This window comes from Dermacentor albipictus, chromosome 7, assembly GCF_038994185.2.
Source record: "Dermacentor albipictus isolate Rhodes 1998 colony chromosome 7, USDA_Dalb.pri_finalv2, whole genome shotgun sequence".
Lineage (NCBI taxonomy): Eukaryota > Metazoa > Arthropoda > Arachnida > Ixodida > Ixodidae > Dermacentor > Dermacentor albipictus.
Genome location: NC_091827.1, coordinates 1,081,399 through 1,102,934, shown reverse-complemented (window position 1 = coordinate 1,102,934; position 21,536 = coordinate 1,081,399). Strand labels below are relative to the sequence as shown.

The 21,536-nt window shown below is 50.0% G+C and overlaps 1 protein-coding gene across 8 annotated transcripts in view; it reads left to right on the top strand.

The window, feature by feature from the left end:
* LOC135918004 (nidogen-like) overlaps positions 1–21,536 on the top strand; it is a 382,953-nt gene that overhangs the window by 267,762 nt on the left and 93,655 nt on the right. For 6 of the 8 annotated variants that reach the window (XR_011507287.1, XR_011507284.1, XR_011507285.1 and 3 more), the window contains one exon: positions 15,569–15,712. The exons of the other annotated variants lie outside the window; for them this stretch is intronic. Coding sequence is in view for 3 of the 6 variants with exons in the window: in XM_065451665.2 (XP_065307737.2) it covers positions 15,569–15,712 (144 nt within the window). In the remaining 3 variants the exon portion in view is untranslated. The remainder of the gene's footprint in view (positions 1–15,568; positions 15,713–21,536) is intronic. 8 annotated transcript variants of the gene reach the window in all.

The following is a 21,536-nucleotide window of genomic DNA, read 5'->3' as shown; positions in this document are numbered from 1 at the left end:
AATATTTCAGCCGAGGTAAAAGATCCCGCCGTGGCCGACGCGGTAATATGCTGTTGGCTGATAGCTTTCGCGACTGCCAGGGCGTACCTCCTTTGGTAGCGCTGCCCGGTCGCCTCTGCATACAGAGCTGCGTCCGTGTAGTACTTGTTGTACCTACGGTTATTAGAGTAGGCTGATTGAATGTGTTGTGCACGTGCTTTGCGCCTTTCTTTGTTGTACTCTGGATGCATATTCTTTGGAATTGGGGCTACTGTAATTTTGGATCTCATCGAAGGAGGGAGAGGTACGGCCTGCTCTGTGAGATAAATGTGGTATGCTGGGATATTGAGTCTAGCCAATATTGCCCTACCAGTTTTTGTGAAGCTGAGGCGCTCCCTCTGTCGCATCAGGGTGGCTTGCCTTAGTTCGTCGAAAGTATTGTGCACTCCCAAAGCTAACATGCGCTCCGTTGAAGTACATTTAGGCAGGCCCAGAGCAGCTTTGAAAGCGGTTCGGATTATTGTGTCAGCCTGCTTTTCCTCCTCCCTGTTCAGGATTTGGTACGGTAAGCCATACGTTATTCGACTAACCACTAAGGCCTGTACGAGCCTTAGGGTATCGTCTTCTCGCATTCCCGCTTTTCGATACGTCACGCGACGTATCATTTTGGCTATGTTGTTGGCTGTGGATTTGAGGGTCTTGAGTGTCTGTAGTGCTCTCCCGTCGCTCTGAAGCCACAAACCGAGGACTCGCATCGTGGGTACCTCTCGGACTGATTGGCCCTCAACCACGATGTTAATCGATCCTCTGGATTTGTAGCCTTTCGCGTGTATCCGGATAACCTCAGATTTTTCGGGTGCGCACTTCAGGCCACTCCATCTAGAAAATTTCTCCACCGCTAATACTGCCCTTTGGAGCGTATATTCCTTATCCCCTAGTGAACCTCTGCTCGTCCACAGCGTGATGTCGTCTGCGTAGAGCGTGTAACCTAGGTCGGGTATCCGATCCAGATCGCGCGCGAGGCGACACATCGCCACGTTGAAGAGAAGAGGAGATAATATAGCTCCTTGAGGTGTTCCTTTGTCAGGCATTTTAAATAAATCCGAAGTGATTTGGCGAACACTGATGCTCGCCTCGCGGTTGGAAAGAAACGCTCTTAATTGTATGTGCGCTCACCACAACCTGCGAGTTCGAGTTCCTCCAATATTGCGGCGTGAGAGACGTTGTCGAAGGCTCCTTTAAGGTCTAGTGCTAGGACTAGTCTCTCGTCGCCGTACGGTATATTAGTTAGAATTTCGTCTCTAAGTAGGAGGAACGCGTCCTGGCAAGATAAACCCGTGCGAAATCCTATCATGGAGTCCGGGAACCAGCTCCGCTCTTCCAGGTATCGCTGCAATCTGCTATGGATAACCCTTTCATAGAGCTTACCTAGGCAGGACGTGAGCGACACCGGCCGTAGTGTATCAATCGAGGGATTCTTTTTTGGTTTGGGGATCATGATTATTTTAGCCAATTTCCACTCTTGGGGCAAGTCTCCCTTGGCCCAGCACTCGCTATTAAATATCTTTGTGATTTTCGCTAGGGCTACCGAATCCATGTTTCGAATCATTGCATTTGTGATCGAGTCTGGGCCCGGTGCCGAATTTTTAACTGCGGATTGTGCCGCCTCATACACTTCCGCGTACGTTATATCTTCGTCTAATTTAGGGTTCGCCTCCCCCGCGTATTGTCTCCTCGCGTACGACGATCCCGTGGCAGGTGAGGGTCCTATGTACTTTTTCTGAAGCGCATGAACGAGATCTTGGTCTGTACCCTCGAAGTTGTCTGCTATAATTTGGAGCTTCTTGTTATTCTCAGTACGCGTGCTCATCGGGTCTAGCATGCTTCGCAGTATTCGCCACGTACTGGTCGTTCCCAGAGTTCCTCACAGGGTTCCACAGAACGTCGCCCACTCGTCTTTAGCGAGCTCGTTGGCATGGCCTTGGGCTTGCTCTGCCAAGAGAGCGATGCGTTGTCTCAGGTGTTTGTTTAGACGTTGCTTTTTCCACCTCTTGGCCAGTTTCCGCCTCTCTTCCCATAGGCTGACCAGGTGAGAGTCTATCAGCGGCACCTCCGCTGTACGCTCAATGGCTTTAGTGGTGTCCCCGTGTGCTCGTCGAAGGAATTTGGTCCATTCTCGCATGTTGGTCGGGGCTGTATCCGACTCCTCCAGAGCTCTCTGGAGTTTTCTATAACGAGGCCAGTCAGTTAATTTAGTCTTTCCAATTGTTCTCCGTATGTTGGGCGTGGAGAGCGCTACTCGGATTATGTCGTGATCGCTTCCCAAATTTTCATCAAAGAAAACCCATTGGCGTCTCTGATGTTAATTGTAAAGGCACGGTCGGGCGCCGTGTCTCTACTGACGCTGTTACCCGTGCGCGTCGGTTTGCCGATCTGATTCATTGCCCGTAAGCCCAAGGCCGTTGCGGTGCGCTCGAGTAGGAACCCTTTGGGCGACGTTTTCGCGTATCCCCATAGTATGTGGGGTGCATTAAAGTCACCCACTATTACCGCCTTATCCCTGGTGCCCGCTAAATCTTTTGTTGCTGAGAGAATGTGGGGTAGGTCGTTCCCTTTGCTTTTGGGAGGACTGTACAGATTTGTGACTATTGTGTGTGCCTTACTTCGTTTCATTGGCATCACACTGATAACTATGGAATTAGTCTCTCCCTCAGTTGGCGGAAGTGTTAATAATTGAGCGTTTATCCACTTGCTCACCAGGCTGGCGACCTTCGAATTTTGAGGATCGCTCAGAGTGTAGTATCCCTGCAGTTTGGCCGGCTTGGCCCCGACCTCCTGCAGACATATCACGTCCGGAGCGATTCCGGAGTTTTTGATAAACTGGTGGAACACTGCCGCTTTCCTGGAGAAGGAGCGGCAGTTCCATTGCCATATCTCTAATTGGTCTGAATTTTGTATTCGTTGTGATTTCTTAGCGTGGTTAGCCATGTTGCCCACTCTTATTTTAAGCCCGTGACGTTTCCGTGTCCGAGCCGTCGGATTCTGTTACGCAGTGGCTTATTTTAGTTTTTGCCGAAGCCGCTCCTATAGTAGCAACTGCGCGTTTTTTGGTGGGAACAGCCTTCGAGACTGCCCTAAGCTGTTCCGCCACGAACCCCTTGTGTTTCTCGAAGTCCTTCGTGCGCTGTTGTTGAAATTCCGTTAACCTTTGGGTAATTAATGTCATCATTTCATGCATAAATATTTTCAAGTTTTCCGCGATCATTGTCTGGATCTGCGCTGCCGTTATCTGCGCGTTTTTTGAGATTTGGGTTGTCGGAGACTGCGTGGAGACGGAGTTTATATCTGCCGCCGCTTTCGCTTTGGCTATTTCTTCAGATTGACGCGGCATTTCCTGCTGTGGTATTGTGCTATTGAAGCGCGCCTCTAACTCTGACACTTGTTTCTCAAGTGATTGTCGTTTGCGTTCTTCTCCTGAGAGCTGTTCTCTTAGTCGCGCATTTTCCTTTTCCAATTTTTGAATGCGTTTATCATTTTCACCAGTATTCTGTTTTGGAGCAGTGGGAGAAACAACCCTCGCCCAGCTCACCTGCTGTTTTTTAGGCAGTGGCGAATTTGACCGCTGCGAAGCCCTGGAGCTGGAGTGGTCCCTCGACGGGGTATTGCTCTTCGCTCTGCTTCCGTGTGGAGATCTGGATCGTGATCGGTGCCGGTAGAAGTCCTCCTCGTCCGTGGACTCGAACCAGCGCCCCGGTGCCTTTTTGGTGTTCTGTCCCGACCGCTCCCGCGATCGAGACTGGCGAGTCGTCTTCACGCGCTTGGCGGCAATCAGTTTGTTCGGGCACCGACGCGTCTCGTGCCCCGCCGCCCTGCACATGGCGCACTTCACATTCGTGTCCTTGTGGGGGTGGATTTTCGAGTCCGCAGCCACGGCATATGTTCTTGGGGTTCGGACAAACGTCTGAGCGGTGTCCCTCTTGCATGCACTCCAGGCACATTTGGATTGTTGGCCTGTACTCCGTACACCGCATCTCTACTCCCATGTAGTACACGCATTTGGGGCGCGTGCCTCCCGAGAAGGTGAGGAGAGCGGTATTAGAGCTTCCTAACATTCGGGCCCTTTCGATGGTGACTCCTTGGGTCCTGACGCGCAGGTGTTGCTGGAGATCTGCTGATTCGGTGTGTGCTGGGAATCCGCGCACCACCCCTTTGTAGCTATCATCTGGATACGCTACGTACACGTTGAAGGGGTGTTGCTTGCCTCGCAGCTCCATGCACGTGATTCGACGAATGACGTCCGCCACTTCCAGTGAAGGTGTGGAGACGACGATGATATTTGTTCCCTCTCGGATTCGCAGTATGAAATCCTCTCCAGTGATTTTTCGCTGGTTCGGTCCGTTTCCTGTGATTATCGTCCCGGTAGCCCGAATAATCGCTTGTGGTATTTCTGTTCTCAGATATTCCTTGAGGATTAGTCCTTTGTGTGGCTTCAGTATTATCTTGATGTCATTCTTCGGTAATGGTGGCAGAGGCTTCCCCTTCCTCGGGCGCATGTTGCGACGACCGATTGGCCCGTCTCCTTTCGCGCCGCCTGCTGATGGCTGTCCGTTTATGTTATTCTTGTTGGGAGCCGTTTCCCTGTCGTTGCGCTTGACAGCCTCTCGCTGTCGCCGCGATAGAACTAACTGCCAGCCGTCCATCGCCTGGTTGTGGGCGGCGATCTCTTGGCTTTTGCTAGTCCTCGCTTAGGAAATTATTCTTGTGTCCCCGTTTTCGTCCGCGTTGTTAACCGGATGCGGGGGTGTTATTTGGAGGTCCATGTCCTCTGATGTAGCCATCTCGTACGCTCGGCAGAAGCGATCCGGTTATTAAGTGGTGAGGCGGTCGCTCACGCGCTAAGCCTATCGAGGCCTAACGGGGCTTCCGCCTCTTCGAATTTTCAAAGTCGCGTGGAATGACGAAAACTTAACTCACGGACTTGAACTTGGTCTTGAAACGGAGCGTTTGTCGAGTGGAACCCGATAGGATAGTCGAGTCTGGTGCAGTTGACGAGTTTTCGGCTAAAACGTCGATAGTCGGCGTAGCCCATGTGAATGAGCGTGCTCTGCCGGAACTTCTTCGTCTTCCGTTTCTTTCGCCACAGAAGTCAATGGAGAAGAAAGTTTTATCGCATCAGCTGACTCGCGCAAGCAAGGGTTTGAGTGCTCCGCTGCTGGATCCGTAACAACGCTGGCTGCATTTAGCACTAATTACATAAATTTACCGGATGCATCTCAGCGCCGAGTCCTCATCCGCATGCGCATTTTAAGAAACACAAAGCCGGATTAGTCGCGCGTGCGCCGGCAGTATGCGCACACAACTCGCATTACAAGGCAGCTTCCCTCCCACATAATTCTTGGCAATGAATGGATAATATTTACTTTTCGTATCGTTCGCTTGGTGCGGTGGCATTGGAAGGGGCTTGGCGGTGATATTGCGAAGGAAAAATGGTTGGTACATATGCCGGATAGTGCATGCTAGTGCTCATTTTGTTTCCGACGAAATGCCGACTGCACATTCTGCTGTTTGGTACTGGCTGCCACGGCTGACCATCTTCACTATCGAATAAACCAAGCACACACGCGAAATTCGATTTAGAAACCAGCCCGACACCGCTTGACAGGGCGACAAGACGGGAACTTACTCCGCTCGCCTGACTGCTTGGATCTAACGCCGCCTCCGTTCTTGTTCATAGGGTTTAGATGGAAAGACGCAGAAGGATACATCCTCCCTCATCCCGACGTAGTTGCGGCACTTGTATACGCAACAGTATCGTCGGCGTCCTTTTGTTTTCCTTCGACTATCAGCGCACGCAAGGCCACTACCAGTAGCAATTTTCGTCCGCGGGGGCGGCTGAGTTGTGCACGTTCTGACCGCCAGGGCGGCGCTGTAGGTGTCGTGAAAACTCCAGCGCTGGTTCCCCATAGAAGGACTTGTTTTCGCCAACGTAACGTAGCGTGCGCGCTCGCGTTACGTCGGACTATAAACGGCCCTTTAAGGCGGCAATACACTACACTATACTCGGACGTAACGCGCGCGCGCGCTCGTCATAGCGACGTTACGTTGGCGAAAACACGACCCCCTACAGTCCGGCGGCATCTGGCGCCGACGCGGCCGGCGGCATTCAGCGCGCTCGGACGTCGTCATAGAATAAAGAACAACTTTAGAGAAGGGAAACTGTACCTTTGGCAGTGGTTCGAAAATAGGCACCGGCAGCGCATGGAACTTACCTAGGTGGACGCCAGATGACGCGGCTAAAACAGGAAGCGGAAACGCGCATTTCTTTTTAGAGCTTTATCCAATATGGTCGCTTTTCGCTCGTCGTGTACGTTTGTATCCGCTCGTACGCGCCGTATTCGCCCCGCCGGCTATGCGGCATGCCTCGATACCTCGGCTGCCGCGCAGCCGGTGCGTTCTAATTGCCAGGAGACCAAAGAGCCTCTACTGACGCCCATACAAACAAGCCACAAGTGAGTGAACAGAACGTGCGACTTTATTGGCAGAAGACAAGCAGTAGTGTACATTCTCGTGCAATGGTAGAAATAAAATGTGTATGTCGAGATACGCTGGAATCTTTGACGCGAGCTCGTAAACGGCTCGCCGTTGTCGTCGCACATGGCGGTCTAGTAAAGAGCGACAACCAGCGGCGCAAGCAGATTGGACAATGTGTCCCGCCTGTTTGCAGCGGCAGTCGCCGTTAAAGATGAGCAACTTGTATTGCGAAGCAATCGGGTGAACCAGGCATCTGCTGCCGCAGCCAACACAGCGACATGGACTACTCGGCATTTTAGGCTTAACTCCTTTCCAACCTGCACGTTACTTTTCTTTCGCGGGCCGCTAATGTGTGGCTCGCACTTGGTGTCCCACATTGTATCAATATGGACAAGTCGCTTTCGTGGGCATCACCTTCATCAGCCACTTTTGCTGGCCTTTGCACCCAACTTCACACAGGTCGAACCATGTAAGGACATATGCCGGTCTCCATTCGTGCTTAATCGCGGCCGAGAAAGGCAACAGGCACAATTTGCCCATGGCTGCAGCAGGGAAGGCTGAACGGGGAGCACGAATCACGGTGTGTAAATTGGGAGTCCATGTCGCTGTGCAGATTGCAGGAGCAAATGCTTACTTCGAGAGACTGCTTTCCAATGCAACTGACCAGGCCGCCACATCCGATAAGTATAACACGGCGACCGCAACCAAGTGAGATAACAGCAAAAATAAACGGCAATCATTCACCACATGGCGTTCAGACAATACATTGGCAACGAATCATATGACAACAGTGAGCATTCACATACACGGGTCTCTTAGGATACATTCAGCCGCCTACTTACAGGCATAATGCTTGCTTTCGTCGCATGTGGTGGTCTGGTAACGAGCGACAACCAACAGCAGAAACAGATTGGACAGCGTGTCCCACCTGTCTGCAGCGACAGTCGCCATTAAAGATCGGCAACTTGCATTGCGAACCAATCGGGTGACGCAGGCTTCTGCTGCTGCAGCCTACTCAGCGACATGGACTACCTGGCATTTTAGCATTGACTCCTTTCCAACCTGCACGCTTATTTTCTTTCGAGGGCCGCTAATGTGTGGCTCACACTTGGTGTCCGACTTTGTCTCAATATGGACAAGTCACTTTCGCAGGCCTTTCCACCCAACTTCATACACGTCGGACCATGTAAGCACGTGTGCAAGTCTCCATTCGTGCTTAATCGCAGCTGGGAAAGGCCACAGGCACAATTTATCCATGGCTGCAGCAGGAAAGGCTGAACGGCGAGCACGATTCACCGTGTGTGTAAACTGTCGCTGTATGGACTGGAGTAGCAAATGCTTACTTCGAGAGACTGCTTCCCAATGCAACTGATCATTCAGACTGGTATACATAGCGCAAAAAATTACACAGGGACAAGCAGAACACAGGACGAGCGCCAACTTTCAACAATTGATTTATTGCAGCTGATGAGTATATATATACTCACTGGGACGCCACTACAATAGAGCAGACTGAAGGGAAGGAGGAAAAGACAGTCATGTGACTACTATGCCCAAAAATTCAAGCTCTTTCCTTGATAAAAATATAGACGGCGCTCGTCCTGTGTTCTGCTTGTCCCTGTGTAATTTTTTGCGCTATGTATCCCAGTCTGAATGCATCCCACCAACACGCCCAAACTTCTTCCCTGCTAAAGTGCAACTGATCAAGCCGCCATATTCGAAAAACATAACACAGCGACCGTAACCAAGTGAGATAACAGCAATCAATTACCGCATGAGGTTCAGACAATACATTATACATTGGCTGCGAACCATATGGCAACAGTGAGCATTCACATAGGATACATTCAGCCGCCTACTTACAGGCATAATGCTTGCCTTCGTCGCATGTGGTGGTCTGGTAACGAGCGACAACCAGCAGCAGAAACACATTGGACAGAGTGTCCCACCTGTTTGAACTGACAGTTGCAGTGGAAGATGAGCAACTTCCATTGCAAAGCAATCAGGTGACGCAGGCATCTGCTGCCGCAACCAACACAGCGACATGGACTACCCGGCATTTTAGCGTTAACTCCTTTCCAACCTGCACGCTTATTTTTTTTCGAGGGCCGCTAATGTGTGGCTCACACTTGGTGTCCCACTTTGTCTCAATATGTACAAGTCGCTTTCATGGGCATCACCTTCGGCAGTCATTTTTGTGGGCCTTTCCACCCATACAGCTATCAACTTCCTACATTTCGAACCATGTGAGCACATATGCTGGTCTCTGTTTTGAGCAAACCATGGCCGAGGTAGGCTACAAGCACAATTTGTCCATGGCTGCAGCAGGAAAAAACGAACGGGGAGCACCAATTACGATGTGTGTATACTGGGAGTATGTGTCGCTGTGCGGACTGCAGGAGCAAATGCTTACCAATGCAACTGACCAGGCCCCCACATCCGAGAAACGTAACACGGCTACCACAACCAAGTGGGGCAGCAAAACCATATTCTGCAATCACTTCAGTGTAGCTTGCAGAAAGACTCAGGCTATCGAGGAAGAAGAGCAATCATCAAGGAGACTAGGAATATGGAAAATGAGAAAGCTTGCATTCAAGAGAGAAGCCACTCTGCTCTGCAAGCATTGAAGGCTAAAAACGTCAAAAAAAGTTAAATGGTGCATAGCACAAGGTGCTAGGTTAATGCAAGATACATGACGATGCTGCATCAGCTATTTCAAGAGAGGAATTGTGCATGACAACATACACTAGAAGGTACTACTACAGATATGTTAGGCTACTAGACAGTGACTGGTATTAAGTATCAGCGAAGAATCGGTTGATGTTTTGTTTGGATGAGGATGAATGATCTCTAACGAGAATGGGCAATGAAAAAGCTTGCATTTATAGAAGAAAAAATACACTTGGCACAAATGGAATTGACATGGCCAGGAAGCTGATTAAGGGCAAACTGACGGAACTTTTTTGGCCAGCGTCGTCCGTGCTTGATCAGAAGTTGCGGGTGCATCTGAAGACGAAAATTTCTATAAAGTCCTTTTTGAGTTACCTGGATGACTCAGCCAATTCGTCCGTGCTGGTGGAATGGTGACTGAAGCTCTTTTCAGTCTTGACACAGTGCTCTGCAGACTTGATATCTCATGCAAATTTTTCTGCGTGCGCTTCTTTGTTCGTGGTGTAAAAGGCTTGCAAATTCGGCTCCAGCCCGTTTTTGTAGGTGTGGATAGGAGCTCCTGTGATGACCAAGATATGCTTGGCATGGACTCTGTTGGGGCAGAACGGTGACACGAGATACAGCACAGATTAGCCGAACTCATGTGTGTTTTCTTTTATGTTCAAACCAATTATACTGAACCATAAACATGAACAAACATTCATTTCTGCTGCAAACAAATGACATGCATCTCAACACTAGCAAGCCAATACAGCATTTATCAGGCATATTTATTTCTGAACCACATGTTGTTTACCTTGTAGTAGCAGCCATTGTCCACACAATGGCCTTGTTGTAGCAGGCAGCAGCTTCTGTTTAGTGTGTGGAGTGTGTTGCTTTATACTGGTGCCATCCTCATTACTGCACCTCTGGAATAGAAATTTTGACAATCAGAAATTGAAAAAGCACAATTTTGCAATATGAAATGCAAAAAGGTGTGACTTATATATTGTAATGGTTTGCGACTGCAGAACACATGCAAATGTACCCTGTCTCTTCTAGGGTGCTTAAGCAGCAGGTTAAATAAATATTGCTATTGTCCATAAATTTATGTCTGCCTAACTATACAATGCATGCAAACAGCTTAATTGTTATTAAGATCACAAATGAGAACATTTGTGCGTTCATTTATACACTGGAAGAGATCACACTGCTGGTTCCACAAGCAAATGCATGAAAGTCATGAAGCTATTAAAACTGATGCATTATTTTTCTGCACGAACGTGATGCACTGCTTTACTACTGCAAAAATAAATGCCCTACGGTAAACCAAACTGAAAAGCAAGAACATTTGGAACCAACAAATACGAAATATGAGTGAATTATCACGCTTGCAGCAGTTTAATACATTAAATTCTGTACTTTCACATCATTTTACCAAAGGATTATTCGGTTTTGTGGACGAAAGAAGTTGCCGGCGGACTCGAAAAAAAGTTTTATATGTATATTGTTAAGGCTACCCAGTCACCTATGGCCACGGTTACAATAAGATGAAAAATGAGACGCGCGTTCCGATATCCCTCTTTCTTTTCCGATTGTGTATAACGACAGCCTCGCAAGTAACGGTTTATTTAGGAAACAGCAACGGAGGATCCCGAGTGCCATATGTTGTGCAGGATCTAGTTCGTTAACTTGTCTCCGCTTGTAAGTTAATTAGACGAATATTATATAACGATTCACGCAGCGGTGTTAAACGACTCACCGTTATTGCCGTTGTCAGCCGCACCAGAATCCAGCTCCCGTTCCGATGCAGACGTGTTCCGAATGGCTCACGAGCGATACCCAACTTTCGGGTTTACATGTCCGCTCGCAAACACGTCACTTCACCCCAGGTTAAATAACGCGAGACATCGAAGCGCAATAAACTAGTTTTAGCAAAAAAGAAGCAACCAGTCTGAGTGCACGAACGAATGAATCCGTGCCGTCATGCACTCGAAAATACCGGTAAAAATTTTTAATCCAGGCTAAAGGTCACGTGAAAGATCGATGATGCTGAATGCTATTTGCGTTTATAGTGACAAAGAAACAATAAACTTACTTACAAAGAGTACAATATCTAATTAGCAATGATTATTTTGCCCTCTTTTTCATGTAATAAACGTGCTTCGGTAATTGCAGGAGAAAGTTTGCAAGAAAAAATTGCGCTTATTACGGCGCCTCTAGCGGAATAGGTTCAAACTAGCGTAAGCATCCCGAAGTGATTCAACTATGCTGGTTTTGTTAGCAGCAGCGCGCGGTCGATTTTTGCGCCCTCTGTGGCCATTTGTTCAACTTGAGAGTGTGCGGGGCCTGACGTCGTCCGGCGCCGAATGCAACCGACTGCATTTCGCGCCGACCGCGCCGAGCAAGTTAAAACCCGAGCAAGTTAGCGCCTAGCGCCCTCTCACGTCGAGGTAGAGACTCGCTACTCGGCAGGCTGAGCCAGAATGAGATGGCCTCTTCGCAAGAAAGCGTGCCCGACCTGTGCAGCTCCGAAATCGAAAGGTTTCTGGAGGCCGTCCAGCAACATCCTTGTGTCTACGACACCAAAAGAGTGGACTATTGGGATGCGGAGCGGGAAAACAACGCGTGGGAGCAGATACGCATGTACTCCGGCCTCTTCAACACGAGCGTCAATGCTACTACGCACGTGTGTGTATACGTCTCCGGACATGCTATGCACTCAGCGCCTCTTTGTTTGTCTTGTTTTCCCTGTTTCAGTCGTGTCTGTGTCTGAAACAGACAGTCGTTTCAGAGTGTCTGAAGCTATGGAAGCGGCTGAGGGACCGCTATACTCGTGAACTGAAAGCTATTGAAGCGACGAAAAGGAGTGACAGCGGCTACGTGTCTGTGTTATGTAGAGAGAGAGAATGTTTCGTCTTGCGGAATGTGTCTGCGTCCGTGCCATCGCCGAGCAACAATCCGGTCCGCGGTGGCAATCGCTACCGACAGAGAAAGCGCGCGAAAAGATTTGTTTCGATGTTCCACGACAGGCGGCACGGAGCGGCGCGGTGATCTGCGCATGTGGTACTCCAGCTGCGGCAGGTGCGCGGCGTTGTACTGTAGGGGCACGGATTTACGCCTGACGCGGCATAGCCGACCTGGCGTGACGTAGCGCAACCAACGATATGGACAGCGTGTAGATGAGGAAGAGTCACAATGCTTACGCATACTCAGACAAATCCCAGAGGAGTTCCTGTGTGATTTTTTTTTTACTGGAAATGTGCAGTCAGCGGTGACCCAGAGTTGACAATGCATGTAAGCGGGGTGCGAAGCTTTTCCTTTTATGAGAGTCTTGCCCAGCTCCCAAAGATCTGCTCAAGCTGACTTGCTGGTGGCTGTATGTTTTTTTTATTATTATTATTGTCGCATGCCCTCGAACCGCCATGAATCCTACGGTGTATTGACATTGGAGCAGTATTCACGTCCAAAAGGAAATGCAGCCGGTAATTGGGCTGCCTAAGGTTTGCGGCCTGGCGGTAGCTCCCCTCTCCTCCCCCGTTTCCGTTTCCAAGTTAGGGGGAGGGTTCTAGAGCAATCTTACACCCCCCTCCCCACAGTGTGGGGGGTCCCAATTGACCGTGGAGGGGGAAAAAGCGGGGCCATTGCCATAGTAGCAAAAAATTTACTGTTAGTGAGCGTTACAAGTGCCCGGCGTGCCCCCCTTGGCTACGCCGCTACTTGCCCCCCCACCCCCCCACCCCGCAATCGACGTAAATCGAGCTATCAGAACTTTCATGACGCGCATGCATGACATAACATGAATGACATGCCGCGAAGCTGGCATGGATGTCGTGACATCATCATCATCAACAGCCTATTTTGATGTCCATCGCAGGACGAAAGCTTCTCCAGCAATCTCCAATACCCTTGTCTTGTGCTGACTGGTTCCACGAGTCTTCAAGTTTCCTAATTCCATCGCGTCCACCTTATTCTCTGCCGTCCTCGACTGTGCTTCCCTTCCCTTGGCACCTATTCTGCCACTCCAATAGACCAGCAGTTATCTCCCTTACGCATTGCAATGTCTGCCCAGCACGACTTATTCCTCTTGATGTCAACCAGAATATCAGCTATCCCCGTTCGCTCTCTAATCCACATCGCTGTCTTACAGTCTATTATCGTCATGCCTAATATTTTTCATTCCATCGCTCGTTGCGCGGTCCTCAACGTCTTCCCAAGCTTCTTTGGTAACTTCCAAGTTTCGGCCCCACACATTAGTAACGGTAGAAAGCAACGATTAGCAGTAAGCTCCGTGGTCATGATTTAGTAATGCCTGCCGTAAGCTCTCCAACTATTCTTTTTATTTTTGTTAATTTCCTGGATCAGAGGCCCCTGCGAGTAATTAACCTCAATAAACGTATTTCTGCGCAGGTTCTAGAGGCTGACTGCCGACCATGACATTTCGTTCTCTCGCCAGACTGTGGAACATTTTCTCTTCTACATACTAACTTTCAATCAGAATTTTACACTTTCTGCGCGAAGGTCCTCAAAGGTTTGTTGCAAATAGTCTGCAGCGTTGCTGAGTATGCCAATGTCATCTACAAACCGTAAGTTGGCGAGCTATTTACCGTTAGCCCTCACTCCTAACCATTCCCAGTCCAACTGTTTGCACACCTTTAAGTATTCAGTGATAGCATTGTAAATATTTTGCCATTGATCATGCGAAGCCTTTTGCAGATATCTGGCTATGCAAAGTCGGCGCATTAGTGTCATCCGTTCGATATCAACATTCGTGGGAAACTTCATTTTTGACCGCTCTTCGGAGTCAGTGCGCTGCTGCCTAGATGTCCCGATCTAATCATTCCAGCTACCTGATTCAAGCGCAGGTAGCGCGCGTTTCATGTATAGCCAATATCAACGCGTTAGCTGCCAATGTTCATTTATCATATACTGTAAGCTTGTTCACTCACTCCCTTATAATTAGGGCGTAAATTAGGAAGAGGGGTGTTCCAAGGGTGTTTTCTTATTGAACACCCTTTCCCGTTAAAAACGGGTGTTTCAAGGGTGCTTACAAGGGTGAAAAAACAAGTACACCCGCATTACACCCATAAGGGTGCGAAAATTTTAAGAGTGCGCAAGGAAAAAGTTTCTACCCCGAGATATACGCGAGCTATACGTGCAAGCTATGCAAGTTTGTTAGAGCACCCCTTCAACACATGTTTTGGGGATGTGAAATATATCAAGATAAAGTGGAATACTTCCCGGAACATCTACGGGCACGATGGTCGGCCGCCGCAGCTCAGCTCAGAACTCCGAGACCAACTTTGAGCCGTCCAGCGAGCCATGGAGGCCGCGCTGGAGCAGCAGCTCCTAGTGGCCATCTAAGGCGGCCCCAGGCCCAGGCCTCCCAATCACCGGATTCCAAATAAAGTTATCTCGCTTGCTCGTCTTTCACAGTATTGCTGCTGTGTTCCTTACCGTAGCTACCACGTGACAATATAAACTCCTTGTACAGCGTGTACACTCTTAGGCAAAGGTACACCCTTTGGCTTGCCCTTTCTGCCACACAACAATAATTGTTATCTGCCTTGATGCGTTTCCTTTCTTTAACGCTGCGAGCCCGGTACTTTCCAGTAACGAACGGCACGCGCGTTATCAGCGTAGAACAGTTTACACCCTTCGGAGAGCCCCTTCTGATAACGCGCGTGCCGTTCGTTACTGGAAAGTTCCGGGCTCGCAGCGTTAAAGAAAGGAAACGCATCAAGGCAGATAACGATTATTGTTGTGAGGCAGAAGGGGCAAGCCAAAGGGTGTAACTTTGCCTAAGAGTGTAGGCACTTGTATGCACTCTAAGAACAGTTTACACCCTTTGGCTTGCCCCTTCTGCCACACAAAAATAATCGTCATCTGCCTTGATGCGTTTCCTTTCTTTATCGCTGCAAGCCCGGAACTTTCCAGTGACGAACGGCACGCGCGTTATCAGAAGAGGCACTCCAAAGGGTGTAAACTGTTCTATGCTGATAACGCGCGTGCCGTTCGTTACTGGAAAGTTCCGGGCTCGCAGCGATAAAGAAAGGAAACGCATCAAGGCAGATGACGATTATTTTTGTGTGGCAGAAGGGGCAAGCCAAAGGGTGTAAACTGTTCTTAGAGTGTGTGTCGCATAGTGCCGGTCTTCTTGGCGACAGTGGTCGCATCTCGTGTGTAACGTGCTTATCTGTGTGATCTGTTAGAACAGCGTCTGCCTCGTAAATTAAATATGCAGTCTGCCATGCGGGAACCCCTAGTGCAGTAAACTATCTAACAACCTTTTTCCTGCAACATTAAGAAAAACAGTAAACAGGTTATTTTGGCGAAATAAGCTATGCGCTCTAAGATTGCCATATACCGGCCCCGCGACCCCGAATGACCTCGAGGCGCGCGGTTGCAGGGCGGTACCTGGACGAGACATGCGCCCGGGACTCCGACTGCGACAGCCTGGTCAACAACTCCTACTGCAGCGGTGACCACTGCGAGTGCAAGAACGGCTACATCCGCGAGGGCGTACTGCCCGACGAGCAGCAGTGCGAGATAGGTACGTGTGCGTGCGTGGGGCCTGGGTATCGCCTCCGATACTGTCGGCGAGTGTTGTCGCGCCACCCGATCTCAGAGGCCATGGTCGGGGGATGATGTCTCCTGCGAATCATATTAGTAGGACATTTGGCGCTAGTGGAACAGCTAAAGTAACGGAGGTTCAGCCACCGTGTAAAGGATGTCAACTACATGATTTCGCCTAAACTTCAAGCGAATCCGTGGGTTGTTATGTAAACGTTCCTCAGGCTCGTTTCGTGTGCCGACTTCGTTGGACAGATATAATAGTTTTAGCTTCCAAATTCTGTGCCATCAAGTAGTTTTCAGAGCATTACAAATAAAATTAGCTGCCTAGAATACCCGAAACAACTATTCATATTCAGTGTTAGCATCAGCTAGATTTAGGAACACACTTACGTGCAAGTATCGTCATTTATGCCCAGCATATTACGCAGTACACATAGCTATATGATTTCGGGCGGAAAGCACGTAATTGCTCTTTGAAGGGACACTTGAGAAAAATATTGAGTCGAGCTAGATCGATAGATTATTCATCTAGAAGAGTGTCATTTCCTGTGTGCCAATATCTGAATCTGTTGCATTGAAAATGACCTATCGAAAGTGCTGATTCTGTCCCTCAGTCTGAATCGCCTGCGCCAGAACGGACGTGACCTTCGTCTATGCCACTCAATTAATCTGTCAGTACTGACGCCACATGACACGTATCATCGTCCACAACTAGCTGCATCACTCTGATTATCAATTTGTCATTTTATCGTTTACAAAAGCTCTGTTATCGCTGCGAATGACAGTTACTTTCTCACAGAAGTGTAATCACTCAGTGTAAGCTCGACTTGACATTTTCTGATAGCGTTCCTTTAGGTGGGCCCTCACCAGGGCCGCTATGTTGCAAACGTTCGAAAAGCCGACGTTCGATTTCGCCTCACGCGATTGGACAAGATTGGCCTAGGGCGCGATATCGGCGCAGCCTGGACCATCGCGCGAGGCGAAATCGAACGTCGACTTTTCGAACGTGCACAAGAGAGTGGCCCAGGTTCGGTCATTATTAGACACAAGCGCGGTGCATCGTGAGCCAACTATCGCGTCTGCAAAGCATCAAACTTGTTGCAAATGGGTCGCAAGCCCCAAGGGTAGCGTTAGCCTGGCGGCCTAGGGCACACCTGGAAGCATCCGAAGGTCCTGGCCAAGGATGAGTCGACTACAAACAGAACAACTTGTTTATTTTAGCATCGCAAAAGAGCGGCCGGTCAGGTCGACCGAAGTGGAGAAACGGGAGACCACGTTACTCGACGGAAGAAATCGAAGCCTCTCTCAGCGTCCGGGGCCAGCTGCTTTTATACTCTCGGAGTCGAGGGCAAGAAGGAACGGCTTGAAAGAGGCGCACGTGACGGCGGCGCACGTGACGGCGGCGCACGGACACGTTGTGACAAGAAGTGACGTATCCGCCAGGCCGGCGGCGGTCAGACCTCCTCGCTTCACAGTTGGGGAGCTCCTCTCCCCGGCTGCCGCGCTTTGACAAGCGTGGGCACCAACCTGCACGCACACGCGCACGCACGCACGCACACACACACACACAAACACACACACAAACACACGCACGCACACACACACACACACGAAGACACGTGGCATTGAAACATCCCTGGACGCGCTTGGCAGGAAGCGTTGCGGCAGCGCTGAAGGGGCCAAAATGTCCGCCGCTTTGAACGAAGCCCCGGCGTCCGTTGCATCCGCGCCGGCTATACCGCACGTCGGAGACGAAACGTAACAGACCGCCCCGCCGGGAGAAGGAAATCCCTATGGTCAGGGGACTGCATCCGCTGTCGGGAAGGATGTGGCTCAATGATGCTCATAACCGAAATCGGTCGTCCCTCGTCGTTTCTTGAGCGCAGCGCACAGACAAGGCCTCGTTCTCACGTTCAGGTTCACACAGGACACTGCAAAGTAACTTCGGGAGAGTGAGTTATCATTTTTGTTCTCGTTCCCAGCAAGCGTTAGAACTACGCCGAAACTCAACCGCTCAGTCAGCAAGCACGACACAACCCTCACTAAGCCATGGCAGGCTGTTTCCCTTTTTATACTACTGCCTATAGTCGGATACAACTTTAGAAAAAAGCGGAGGCCCCGCCCAGATGACCGAAGCGGCGAAGTCACCGGCCGTCCGGCGCATGACGTCGGTCCAGAGTGCACGCCCATTGGTGGATGCTCGTGTGCATCCGCCTCGGAGGAGCAAACGCCCCCTTTTTTCTAAAGTTGTATCCGACTATAGTTCCTTACAGTAGTCTAGCAGCACTCAGAACGCGTCCACAAATTGGAAAATTGCACTAAAAAGCACATCATGACTTTGAAACACTAAACAAAAGCAATATGTTAAAACTCCTGCCTCAGGAGGAACATCAGTAACAAACAACTTTGAGGCTGATTCCTACGTTAGGGGCCTCGACTTAAGCCATCGGCGTTACCGTTGAGACTCCCCTTTTTGTAACGCACCTCAAAGGAATATTGTTGCAAAGCGAGACTCCAGCGCAGGAGGCGACCATTTTTGGAAGAGATGGTCTGCAGCCATTGGAGAGAGCAGTGATCCGTCTCAATGATAAACCTCGAGCCGGCTAGGTAGCATGACAATTTCTGAACGGCCCACACGAGACACGCACACTCTTTCTCGGTGGCGCTGTACGCCTGCTCACGACTGGTCAGCTTACGACTAGCATACAGGACGGGGTCTTCCACTTCTCCATTTTCCCGTTGGCACAGTACAACGCCCATGCCTCGCTCACTAGCATCGCACTGAACAACGAACCCTTTTGTGTAGTCTGGTGATCGTAGCACAGGCTGGCTTGTTAGGGTGCTCTTTACGGCGCTAAAAGCTCCTTCCCTTGTCTCGTCCCAAACGACTGTTTGGGACTCTGTTTTTCTTAGAGCATCCGTCAGGGGAGCCGCGATATCAGAGTACCTGGGGATGTACCTCTGATAATAGCCGGCGACACCTAAGAACGACTGAATATCGGTCTTCGTGCGCGGTTGCGGGAAGTCTCGCACAGCGGCCACCTTTATTTCAGAGGGGCGGCGATGACCCCGCCCAATCACGTGACCGAGGTGGACAACCTCGGCCTGTGCTAACTGGAACTTGGGAGCCTTGACTGTGAAGCCCGCTTCGCGCAGGCGGGTTAGCACTGCCCTCAAGTGTGCCATATGCTCAAACCAGGATGCGGAGAATATCGCTACGTCGTCTAAATACGGTAAAGCGAATTCTTCCTGTCCCCTCAACACTTTGTCCATGAGGCTTGAAAAGCAGTATGGCGCGTTCTTCAAACCAACACTCAACTTTAGGACGGAATGTTCCCATTGGTGAAATGAACGCCGCATACCTACTAGCCTCTTCTGTAAGTGGAACCTGCCAATAACCCCCTGACAAGATCTAGGGTGGAAATAAACTGAGCGCTACTAACTTTCTCAAGGCGCTCCTCGATGTTAGGGATCGGATAAATTTGATCCTTAGTGATGGAATTAAGCCTGCGGTAGTCGACGCAAGGACGAGGTTCCTTGCCCGGTACCTCAACTAAAATCAAAGGGGAGCTATATTCACTCTCACCCGCCTCAATAATTAACACCGAGCTGTAGCATTTTCTTTACCTCAGCCTCCATAATATCGCGCTGGCGGGGTGACACCCGGTACGCCTTGGATCGTACTGGCTCTGGGGAGGTAAGTTCTATTTCATGAGTAAGGACAGAAGTCCTACGAGGCCTCTCAGAGAACTGACCTTGAAACTCTTGTAAGAGCTGGTGTAGTTCGGTTTTCTGCTCAGGCGACAGCGGTGCTTTACTGATTAAGTCACTAATGACTTGATCGGTGTCTTCCCTGTTCGTCACTGAGCCTAGTCCCGGAAGCTCGACCGGAAGCTCTTCGGGAACGTTTAGCATCATACACACCACTGCTTCCCTTTGTCTATAGGGTTTGAGCAGATTACAGTGGTAAACTTGCTGTGCTTTCCGTTTTCCTGGCAGACTCACCACGTAGTTAACGTCCGACAGTTTTTGAAGAATTTGTGCTGGGCCCTCCCACTACACGTCGAGTTTGTTTTTTAGCGATCTGCGCAATATTACCTCATCGCCCACCTCAAAACGACGGGCCCTGGCTGTCCGATCATAATAAACCTTGGCCCTCTGCTGGGCCTTTGCCAATGCTTCACCTGACAACTCCTGTGCCCTTTTTAAGCGTTCGAGGAGCTTAAGCACGTACTCCACCACGACTGGGTCGTCGCCCCTGCCTTCCCACGAGTCTTGAAGCATGCGAAGCGGAGACCGCAGCGAGCGACCGTACACCAGCTCAGCTGGCGAAAACCCCGTAGCCGCATGCGGCGCGGTCCTTAATGCAAACGTCACCCCAGGCAGACACAGCTCCCAGTCAGTTTGTTGTTCAAAACACAATGCTCTCAACACGCGCTTCATGACGGAGTGGAGCTTGTCAACGGAATTCGACTGTGGGTCGTACACTGACCTGTGTAACCGCTTTACCCCACACCTTTCGAGAAAGGCTGTCGTCAAAGCGCTAGTAAACACTGTGCCCTGATCTAACTGGATTTCTGCAGGAAAACCAACTCGCGCAAATATGGACAGTAGTGCATTGACTATCTCAACTGAGCTGAGTTTTTTAAGCGGCACTGCTTCAGGGAACTTTGTCGCTGGGCAGATCACAGTCAAAATGTGTCTGTACCCCGTGGTTGTTACCGGCAGAGGTCCCACTGTATCAATAACGAGCCGTCTAAAAGGCTCCGTAATGATAGGTACCAACTTCAACGGCGCCCTCGATTTGTCCCCTGGTTTGCCCACCCGCTTACAGGTGTCACATGTCCTCACAAAGTGTTCTGCGTTACGAAAACACCCTGGCCAATAGTACTCTTGCAAGAGACGGTCCTTAGTCTTCTTAACTCCTAGGTGTCCGGACCACGAACCTCCATGCGTCAAGCGCAACAGATCCTAACGGTAGCACTGAGGCACGATCAGCTGATCGAACTCCACTCCCCTGCGGTCTAGATACTTCCGGTACAGGACCCCACTTCTTTCCACAAAACGAGCATTTTTCTTGGCGATACCTTCCTTAACATTGCACCGCATGTTTTCTACGCTGCTATCCTTTTTTTGCTCGGCTATCAAAGCCGACCGGCTGACTTTTAGCAACGTATTAAGTCCATTTGACGTAGGCGCGATGAGCAAATCTGCAGATAGCTCTTCTAACTCTCCCGTGCCGGGCATTTCCTCTCCGGTATCTGGTGCCTTCGACGCTACAGGTTCAATTTTATTCAGTTCGGACGTGCTCTCAATATCAGCTTGCTGCGCCTCCGACCCTTTCTCATTGTTCGACAACGTCGGCCCCGCAACTACCATCTTTGCAGCGAGCTCCCGAACTCTCGATCTGGTTAAGGCCTGAACGCTAGCCTCACCAAACAAAAGCCCTTTCTCGCGCAGGAGGTGATCGGACCTGTTCGAAAATAGGTACGGGTACTGGGGGGGGGGGGGGGGCAGCATAGATGACACTGCGGTCTCCGACTCAAGTGCTCCGAAAGGTCCTTCAATAAGCACTTTTACTACGGGCAGACACACGCCATGAGCTTCCACGGCTTGCTTATCCATGCGCATTCGCCCGTGAACATATCGGGTTCTACGTAAGAGGGGTGAACTACATCCATTGTAGCTGCGGAATCACTAAGCACTCGACACTCTTTCCCGTTCACGAGGAGGTCTCGCATGTAAGGCTCGAGAAGCTTTATGTTCTCGTCAGTGCTGCATAATGAGAAAAACACGACTTT